At 35.8% G+C, this 10,491-nt stretch overlaps 1 protein-coding gene across 1 annotated transcript; it reads right to left on the bottom strand.

Moving 5' to 3' along the window:
• Positions 1-405: 405 nt before the first annotated feature.
• Positions 406-10,134, bottom strand: LOC133059249 (butyrophilin subfamily 2 member A2-like). The gene is made up of 7 exons (XM_061146249.1): positions 9,990-10,134; positions 9,561-9,581; positions 3,623-3,643; positions 2,585-2,611; positions 2,051-2,077; positions 1,465-1,491; positions 406-1,292 (listed from the first exon to the last, which is right to left on the bottom strand). The coding sequence occupies exons 1-7, from the start codon at positions 10,132-10,134 to the stop codon at positions 769-771; spliced, it is 792 nt and encodes a 263-aa protein (XP_061002232.1). The 3' UTR covers positions 406-768.
• Positions 10,135-10,491: the final 357 nt, after the last annotated feature.

The following is a 10,491-nucleotide window of genomic DNA, read 5'->3' as shown; positions in this document are numbered from 1 at the left end:
ATGTTATTTGAGATCTCCCTAACTTGATGGGCTCCTTCTTCTTCCTGTTGCTGGAATTGAGCCCAATATCTGCCTCATCTTCACCACCCTCCTCAGTGTATCTAGTTTCTCTAGGCTTCATGTCTAGCTTGTCCAACTATCATCCAAACTCTAGTTTCATCTGAATATTCAATTGTAGGTGTCATCTACTACCATTCTTAATAGGAGGGTGCTTCAATACTGAGTTAGTATTGAATTGAATCACAGATAACAAAAATCCAGCATACAAATGACTTAAAGATGTAAAATTTTATTTCTTACAGGTAATAAATAATAGGGCATAGAGTAGTTTCATAAAGTTGTCAAAACTTCAAGGTGATTCCATCTTCTCCATGTAATATTATCACATGATAATATTACATGATCTGAGATGTTCTTAGAAATCCATCCATTATGCCACATTCCAGGCATCAGAAAAATTAAAGAAAATAAGAACATCACCCAATTTTCCTTTAAGGACACCTCCCAAAGATCATAGATAATAATTCATCTTATAATGCACTGGTCATAATTTAGTCACATTTGGCAGGGAATGTTAGGAAATCTAACCTTTATACTAGGCTGTCATAGGCATAATAATAAGAATTGATATGAGGGGCAACCACTAGTCTGTGTATCAGAGCTTTATCTTGAGAATAAACCAGTAAGGGAGGGGAAAAAAATCAGTTTGTGTCTAGTGGGGAGAATTGTAATTGTCAGGGAAAGGTAGGCACATGAATTACAATTGTTCTACTCCACTTGGACAATAGTCAAGGAGCCTGAGTCAGAGGACTGAAGTCTAAAAAGTGGTCTTAGGACACTATAAAATGTTTGTTTGGAAAACGTGAAGATGTGAGATCCATCTACCATGTTATAGAAAGATACATCTCCAGCCTCATAATCCAGGAATACTCCCACCCTACAGGGTTTTTCTTTTAGAGTAAGATATGTTTCTGGAGATGTGAGGCCCCAGTACTCCCCGTCATAGAGCCTAATGGCCCAGAAACCATTCTGTGGTGACATTTTGACCCTCCCATTCCTTGCTACATTATCCCTACAAACTCCCAGGTCCCAGGAATGTGCATTCTGAACCTCCACCTCCCAGAAGTATCTCCCTGAGCTGACATGCAGCTGACCAAGCACACAGGGAAGGGAGACAAATCTCTGTGAGCATCTGGGAAGCTCCTGACATGGTTCTTGCCAGGTAACTCTTCTCCCCTCTTCAGACAGGAAGAGGGCAGGATGGGCAGTGGCTGCATCCAGAGTCAGATTTACTGCAAAGACAAGAGATCATCAGGTTTCTGGGAATGGTCTCAGTAGGCTTCGGCCAGAGTCTCCCTGCTGTGAGAGCTTCTCTGACCCTGGGGAGATCCAATTCACCTCTCTGCACCTTCCCTGGGACTACCTACAAGGAATAGAGTCTGTCTTGGACCATGATAGACTCACCAGTCTGGAACTCTTCTTTTCTCCAATCTGCAAGGAACAAATGAACATGAGAATCCACCATCTGACAGGTAGAGCTGCCTATCTGTCCAGAGCACCATAGTAATAAATTCCCTAATTCAAGACTAACAGCAAACAACAAAGAAAAAAAAAGTATACTTGAACCTCTTTTTACAAGATGCTAAACTATATATGTCTTGAAGACCTGCCCTGTCCCTATGCTCTCCTCATCCAAAATTCATATAGGATAAATATTTGTAATCTATTTAGGATGTTTGAAAGGAAATATAGGATATGATGGGTCTGGCCAAATAACTTATTGCTCACTTTAGATTCCTCAGATTTTAGCAGATGAAAATGATTCTATCTACACTCAAAACACAATGTTATCTTCAATCAAAAATAATTAAACTACTAAAATGTAAAGCTCCAAACACACTATTATCTGTTAGAATAATGTTTTATCTATTGAATTCATGAAATAAATGCTTAGTGTTTCCTTAATTTTCAGCAAATGTTTTGCACACACTAGATGTTCTATAAAATCTATGATAATAGGATTTTCTTCATCAGAGTCTGTGTTGCTCACCAGCATACAATGGTGTTTCTTGCCATACTGCAAAAGAACAAAATAGAAAAAGCTTTACTTTTATCCTTTTACTCTTTCATTGTCTTTTTTGTTATATTAAAAACAAATATAAGAAATATTTGTCTTTGCTCTATTTCTTCTACTGAATCCTTTAAACGTCCTCTTTCTATCCTATATCCTCATATTCCAATATTCAAATATGGTGATAAAAATGATCAGGAGGAGGATAGATAGAAATATAGGAAAAAGCAAAGGTGGCAGGGATAGAAGCATGAAGGAAGGAGAATAGAAGGAAGGAAGGAAGGAAGAGATGAATGAAAGGGGAGAGGAAGAATTACAGGCTGAATAATTAATGGCTTGCATTTCAGAGAGAATTTATTGAAAGCATTGATATTAATAAATATAATGCTTCCAATGCTGCTGTGCTTACACTAGACATTTTTGTTGTATTTCTGCATTCTATCCCACTGGCCTAGGGGCAGAATCTAAGAAAATCAGAACAGTGAAGGTTTCTGAGAGATGATCATTACTCACCAGACTTGAATTGAGCCTTCTTCTTCTCTGAAAGAAAATACACAATAATGTATGTATATATAAACAGATTTTCTTAACATCATAAAGAAGATGCCAGCAATGCCATATATCTGTCAATATTTGTGTCTGAAACTTGCTAAGTAATGTCCATTTCAAAAGCAATAAAAGAAATGTCTAAAGTTCATGTCATCTGGAAACTCCACTATAATATGAAGAATATAATCTGATATGAAAGGACATGAGGATTTAATATTCTTATAGTAAGATACTAAAATAAAATAGAATAACCTTAGAAATTAGCCATAGAATTTAGAGATATATTATCAATGAAGTTTATCTGAGTGACTGAAAAATGCTCAAGGCCCTGAAGGAAGAGAAATTTGTTGAATCAACTAAGTGGTTAAAATAAAAATGAAAGAAGTGTAATAATTTTGGTTGGAAAGAAACAACAATACAAAGTTATATAAAAAAATATTTATATGCCTAAGATCACTGGAGATTATGGCCAAGGAAAGTGTATCAAGATTACACTTGACATTAGTATATGCAAAATACTTAAAAGGTCAACAAAGGAGGAACCTATCTTATTCACAACTTTGGAGTCTGAACCCTGTTCTTAAATTGAAAGAGTATAATATATAAAAAAAATTGGGACTCCATCTCAGAGCACATGAGGAAAAACCGAAGTTAAAGGAAGTTTTCTATTGAATAAAAATAACCACATTCTTCTTAGCCTAATCCCTTTCATCTCACCAATCTTTTTTTTTTTTTTTTCACCAACCTTATAACAAAGTTATGGTAATCACTAGGAAGATAAAAGAAAAGGGATAGAATAAAAAGGTAGAGGAAAAATTTAAGAGACTTAATATGGGAGTTTTATTAGAAGTCCAGGATGCCAAAAAGAAAATGGATAAGGTCACCTTAAATTCACAAGCAGGCAAAGGAAAGATAGGATTATGTAAGAGGTGCATGTCAAGAAATAAGAGGAAAAAAATATATCTAGGAAATAAATCTTTTGAAAAGAGAAATAAAACTTACCAATTTCCTTCTTGAGTTGTTCTGAAAAATATAATGGAAAAACTCATGTAAATTTCAAAGAAAACCAGAAAATGAAAGTGAAAATAAAATTTCCACTGCTCAGCAAATAGATAAGATGGATGTAATTAGAAAAAAAGAAAAAAACAAAGAAAAAGTCCTGAAAAATAACAAGGAAGCAAATATTTTTATCTTGGAAAAATGGTGACAATTTTTTCTTGCAGACAAAACAATGTTTCCTGACATTTTGGTAAACAATGAATGTTGCCTACCATGAAGACAACAGAACCAGATGGTGTACACTGGGGGGATTCAGGATGGAGAAAAACAGGATACTGGCCCCAGTAGTTAGGATGCATATCAAAGGAATAATTTCAATAAGCCCCGACTCTTGTATCTTACTATATATAAAAAGGCATTAACTTGAGATGGCTGTTTTGTTTTTTGTTTTTTTAATTATTATTAGAGGTAATTTTGATGTGTTCCACTACAGTTTTGCTTTTGTTTTTCAGTAAAACTCCTAGATAATTTGAATCCTTCCTTACCTCTCTGTAAGAGTTCCTCATAACTCTCTGAGAGGCTGTATCCTAGGTTATAGTCCTGAGTAAGGTCCCCAAATAAAATATAATTTAAAACTTTTAGCTTGTGATTTGTTTTTCAGTCAACAATTTTGGTTTGGTGACCAACAAAGGGGTCAAAACCAGACTTCTCTTCTTCACCTGATCTCCATGAGGATCTCTAGCTTTGGCACTAACAGAAGTTCCCTTGTGCCTATCTGCCTCCTCAGAGGGTCCAGATGATTCTGGGTGAATCTTCCATTATTTACTGATGAACCTGAGTTTTAGTCAGTGGTGATAAATTTATGCAGTAGCAGATTTTCCTAGAAATTTAGTTTTAAGAAGAGATGCCAGAGTAAAAGACACTGAGAAATTTTTCTCAGTTGAAAGACACTTAGAGGGTTATCCTCAGTTGAGACACACTGGGAAGGTTTTATTGTGTAAGTACAGAATTTACACTTACAAATACATATTTGTTGTGAATTAAAGGACATCTCACCCAAAAAATGGCCAAATTGAGGCTCGTTTTGACATACCAAAATTATGTTTTTGCAAGCATTGCTTAAAAAACCTGGTTTGATGAACATCTTTTCAGAAATCTGACTTCAAAGGGGGGAAAAAAAAACAAAAAACAACTCTTCTATAGAGGACCTTGCATTTTTGTCCTCGTGTCTTTGAGATGCAAATGTTTCACCTGCTCTTCCCAAATTTCATTTTTCTGTGTTTTGAGAGCTTGGCCTGTGCTGTGCAGAAGGTACATATATGGTATACATTTGGCAGCCAGTCAAATAGACTAGGATTCTGAGCAATCTTTTTGTCTGGCTATGCCAACTCTCGATAAAGATTCTCCTTTCAGTGTAGGAGACCTGGCTTCGATCTTTGAGTCAGGAAGATCCCCTTGAGAAGGGAATGGCTATCCACTGCAGTATTCTTGCCTGGAGAACTCCATGGACAGGGGGACCTGGCCAGCTACAGTCCATGGGGTTGCAAAGAGTCAGATATGACTGGGCAACTAACTGCATGCCAACTCTCAGGGAACTTGTCATAAGTGGCCCCAACCCATAAGGCCTTTGTCATCTTAACTTTCAGTGCATCTGCCTGTACAGTGAAGGCCCTTTATTTTCTTAGACTATTTTTGGGAGTAAACATTTTAGGTCTTGTGAAGACTACATCCTTTGCCCTCTCTTGTGGGGACACCTTTTGTGTCTTATTGGTTTAAGTTGCTATTAAGATATTACTCATCAATGGCCAGACAATGGATCCTTTAAATTGGAGAAATTTTAAATTGGTAAATTTTTAGAAAGGTCTCATTATAAACAGCAATTTTGTTGGTACCTATGAGAAAAACAAACTAGAAAGTGGCTAAAAATATATATATGAAATGGGTAACCTAAAAACTCTTTAGTTTAATAGACAAAAAAAAATTGGGAAGCCTTATTTGTGGTCACAGCTTCCCAGTCAAGTAGTCTTATAAATGCTAATAAAATATTAGATCAATTTTAATTAAATTGATTAATATGGGAATAAAAAGAAGCCAAAGGATAGCCTAAAATTTCTTTCTCAATAGGTGGAAATTTCAAAAGGACTCATCCCCAACAGAAAAATCGTTCCATGGTTATAAAGAAACAGAATTTTAAAAATGGACATTAATAGGATTAAAGCAAAATTTGATACCATACTACCTGAGGTTTGATAGGCCAAAGGAATCCCTTGTTGGTCTTCAACATTAAAAGGCCCTGAATAAGTCCACTTTATTTACATGGAAGAATAATTACAGAGATAGCTGATAAGTTGATTACTGGGGGCAACAGTCAGGCCAATTAATCAGATTAAGATTGACAAAAGAGTCTTCGTCCCTTGGTTCAATTTCTCACTGAGGACACCAGTGAATTTATACAAAAATTGATAATATGTCTGGTGGATAAAAGGAAAAGCTTCTGGTGCTCATTGAAGATCAAGGTTTGCTGATGGAATCTTTTTTTTTTTTTTCTTTCCATTTATTTTTATTAGTTGGACGCTAATTACTTTACAATATTGTAATGGTTTTTGCCATACATTGACGTGAATCAGCCATGGATTTACACATATTCCCCATCCCAATCCCCCCTCCCACCTCCCTCTCCACCCGATCCCTCTGGGTCTTCCCAGTGTACCATCCCCGAGCACTTGTCTCAAGCATGCTGATGGAATCTTAATGAAAATTAAAGTAAAAGATATGAAAATTGATATAATTGAGATCAAAGTTCATAAAAATTGCTGTATTTAAGCAAGTTTCTATATTTTAAGAATGTTACATCTCTTATGTCTGATTTATTGTGGGCTAGATATTATACCTCACTCGAGTGCTTCCCCTGACTGGTATTTTAAGACAAGGCATATAAATCTGTCCCTCGGGCAATATTAATTAAATATAGTAAAGGAAACCAATAGGGTTACCTGAGCTTATACAATGTGAAATAAAAACTGAGAGCTAACATTTAAGGCTAATAAAAACAATAATAGGGATTATTTGCTGTAGGTTTGATTTGTGATTTCCCAGCATTTAATTTATCAAAGCTAAAGTTGTATCTGAAAAAACTATTTTAGACATACCCAAAACAGAATTATGCTTAGATTTCACCTGAAAATTCTATTCTAATTTACTTTTATTTTATACCTTATGAAAATATCATCACACCAAGGTAATTGGGAAAGACCCAAAAAGAGGATCTTTGCCTTATGCAAACTTTTGAGGGATGATACATTGAACCCTACAGTTCTAAATGATAGAAGGCCTGATTTTCAGTTTAGTTGGAAATCTTACCAATGATATAAAATATCAAATTGAAGAAAATATTGTTAGACAAATAAATGTTTTAACACCATTTAGGTGGCAGATTGGGCTTCCCTAGTGGCTCAGTAGTCAAGAACCCACCAGCAAATGCAGGATACATGGGTTCGACTGACCCCTCGGTTGTGGTGATACCCTGGAGGAGGAAATGGTAACCCACTCAGTATTCTTGCCTGGAAAATCCCATGGACAGAGGAGCCTGGCTGGATACAGTCCATGGGATGGTAAAACAGTCAGACACTGACTTAGTGACTGAACAACAACAGATGGCAGAACAGTTATTTGGGGTTGGGTTTCATGTGTTTCAGTAAGCTTCAGGAGTAGGTGATGGAAAGGGGAGTCTGACATGCTGCAGTCCATGGGGTCACAAAGAGTGACATGACTGAGTGACTGACTGATTGATAACTTACCTTTATCTCTGCTTCCAGAATCAATAATAAAATGTATTTAGTTCTGTACCTAGTCACTGTTCAATCTGCTTCTTAGACTGCTGTATTTGTCTCTCAATGGGTCTGGTAGGATCTTTCTATTGTTAAATTCTAATCCTGTTATCCTAAAATGCAACCTGTGGGAGTGGGTCTGATAAAATTTTCACAAAATTGAGACATTCCTTTGATTTATTGTAATAATTAATTAAAAAGTATGTAACTCCCTTGCTAACACTATTGAGGGGGGCACTCTCCATCCCCCCTTCTGATGTCTTTGTCAGAAGCTTTCTCTGTCCCTTTTCTTACTTTAATAAAACTCTGCCACACAAAAGCTCTTGAGTGATCAAGCCTGGTCCCTGGTCGTGAAGCTAAATATTTTTCTTCAGAGATCACAAATCTGACATTGTTCACAGTAAGCTATCAAGAACATCTTATCAGAGAACATTTCTGAAGACCAAAAGTGTTTCTAAACACATCAAAAATTGCATTTAAGAGTTGACTACTATGCAAATCAAAATGTGAAAATAGAATAATTACAATGGTTTGTAGGGGGGTGGGGAAAGCCAGGAAACATGTGAAGTATTTGTATACTTGTGAATGCTTGGTAGTATGATCAGTGGCAGTGGAAGACTTAGGTTCAAGCTTACATTTGACCTAAGAATGACATCAGAATTGACTCATCTTTCACAGAACAAAAAGTGCTATATTGAAAATTACTGAACAAGTAATCTAACAAGGTTTGGGAAAACATCAGTTGCATAAACATTGGCCCTAGTATTTGAAACTTGTGACAGTGGTCCAAAGATTTGGTGTCTCTAGAAATACATATGGGTGTAAGCCAGGTAGTTACTAGTCAAATGCCCTTTATCTCACTACTTCTTAGCAAAACTATGGGAAGCCTCCAGAGACAAAAGAAGCCAACATTTATTGAGGGAGAGTGGAGGGAATAAAAAAAGAAAGAATGAAATGTAGGAAACAAAAAATGACAGAACTTAATAAGGAGGAGCCCATAACAACAGTTGGAAAGAAAGTGTAGACACCCAGGAGAAGGTCAAGCCCATAGACAACATACAGATAAAAAGGTATAGAAATCAAAGACATTAAAAAAGGAGGGCTTTTAAAAGGCATTTGGGAGCAAAAAAGTTGTCAGAAAATTTACCTAAATTGTGCTGCAATATTTCTGAAAAAGAAAATGGAAGGATCAATGTAAATATAATGTGAGGGAAACATAAAATCTATTGTGCTAGGAAAAAATATATATATTTTAACATGAAACAAATCAGAATGCAGATAAACATGAAAACATTGTTTGCACATGTACACACACAAACATACAGACGTGGACTGAGAGCTCACACTTATCCAGAGAATAGTCTACAGCAGTGAAAAGAGAAATAAAAGAAGAAAATTTACTGAATAAGAAATATCTTAGGAATGTTATATTTGATGACTACCTTTTAAAAGCGTTAGTAATACCTTTTGACATTACTGAGACTTTTAGTATCAATTTGGAGGTACTAGCTATCTTAACTTGAAAGGAAGAGAACTGTGGTATTAATGCCAGTAGTCAGAAGTCTAAATCAAATGACCAGAGTTTCTCTTGAAGAATACCTTATGCATCATAAACTTTAAAATGGCCAAACACATAAGATATGTTAGTAATAAAATTTATCTAAACAAATGGAAGTGTGTACATTGATTTCTCGGACAAGACAAATGAAGGAGGTAGGAATATGGGAAACTGAGAAACACATGAAGATGGCAGACATCACTTGGAAAACTAAGAGAGTAAGATGAAATCATGCAATAATATGAATGTGGAAGTTGAGGAAGATGATCATTGATAGCTGAAGACAAAGGAGCAAGTTACAGATGAAACAACAACTAAGGACAGGCAAAAGGAATTTTGACTTGTCTTTTTCCTGTGCAATCTTATTGAGGGAATAAAGGAAGTAAAAAACAATTTAAAAGAAGCCAGTTTTTATAGGAGAAGCATGGTGTGGAGTATAAAAGGAAAGAATGGGAAAAGATGGAACTTAGGTAACATAAAATGACAACTTTTTTTTCAAGGTGCAAGAAACAGATGAAACAACAACTAAACATACATGAAAAAATTTTTGACTTACCTTTTTCCTGGGCAATCTTATCTGAGGAAAAAAAAAAAAAAAGAAGAGAGAAGCAATTAAAAGAAGCCGGTGCCTTAGGGGAAGATTGGTGTGGAGTACAAAGAAAAGAATGGGAAAAGATAGAATTTAGATAACAAAGAATGACAGAAATTTTTCTTATGGTGCAAGTTGCATATGAAACAACAACCAAGAACAGGTGAAAAAATTTTGATTTGCTTTTTTCCTGTTAAATCTTATCTGGGAAAAAAAAAAGAGAAAAGCAATTCAAAAGAAGTCAGTTGTTATAGGGGAAGCATATGGTAAAGTAAAAGAAAGAAAGAATGGGAAAGGATGAAAGTTAGGTAACAGAAAATGATATAACTTTTTTTTAAGGTGCAAGTAGCAAATGAAACAACAGCTAAGAACATGCAAACAAATTTTTTGACTTGCCTTTTTCCTGTTTAATCTTATCTGGAAAAAAAAAAAAAAAGAGGGAAAAAAGTATTTCATCAAAATGCAGGCCCAATGTCAAAAAAGGAGCGCAGAAATTTGAAACCCTTCTATAGTTTACCCCATATGTCAAATTGACCAACATTTTAGGAGGTGGAAAGGTGATGCTTCAGAAGGCATCCTACAGTCAGGGGCAATGCTGTATTACAACCCACCACTCCCACCTCCAACTCCTGGAGCAAATGTAGCAAAGACAGATAATGAGTCAACCAGAAGAAGGAGAATAGGACTATTAGGGCAAACTATCAATCATTCATCTTTCAGTAGACCTCTTTTTTTCAGAGTGGAGTGGAAAAAAGCACACATACATGAGTCTCATTTTTCAGTTCACTCACTCAGTCGTGTCTGACTCTTTGCGACCCCATGAATCGCAGCACGCCAGGTCACCCTGTCCATCACCAACTCCCGGAGTCTACTCAAAACCGTGTCCATCAAGTTGGTG

This window comes from Dama dama, chromosome 7 (genome assembly GCF_033118175.1).
Source record: "Dama dama isolate Ldn47 chromosome 7, ASM3311817v1, whole genome shotgun sequence".
NCBI classification, from domain to species: Eukaryota; Metazoa; Chordata; class Mammalia; order Artiodactyla; family Cervidae; genus Dama; species Dama dama.
The sequence above is the reverse complement of the archived record's forward strand: the minus strand, read 5'-3'. Positions and strand labels throughout refer to the sequence as shown.

What these genes read in the sequence shown, in the direction of transcription:
- LOC133059249 (XM_061146249.1), bottom strand. Translation starts at nt 10,134, where the DNA reads ATGTTGGTCAATTTGACATATGGGGTAAACTATAGAAGGGTTTCAAAT. An exon ending in ACAACTCAAGAAGGAAATTG is followed by an intron (nt 2,612 to 3,622) that starts GTAAGTTTTATT and finishes ATTTTCTTTCAG; the next exon opens with AGAAGAAGAAGGCTCAATTC. An exon ending in AAAAGAAGAGTTCCAGACTG is followed by an intron (nt 1,293 to 1,464) that starts GTGAGTCTATCA and finishes TTGTCTTTGCAG; the next exon opens with TAAATCTGACTCTGGATGCA.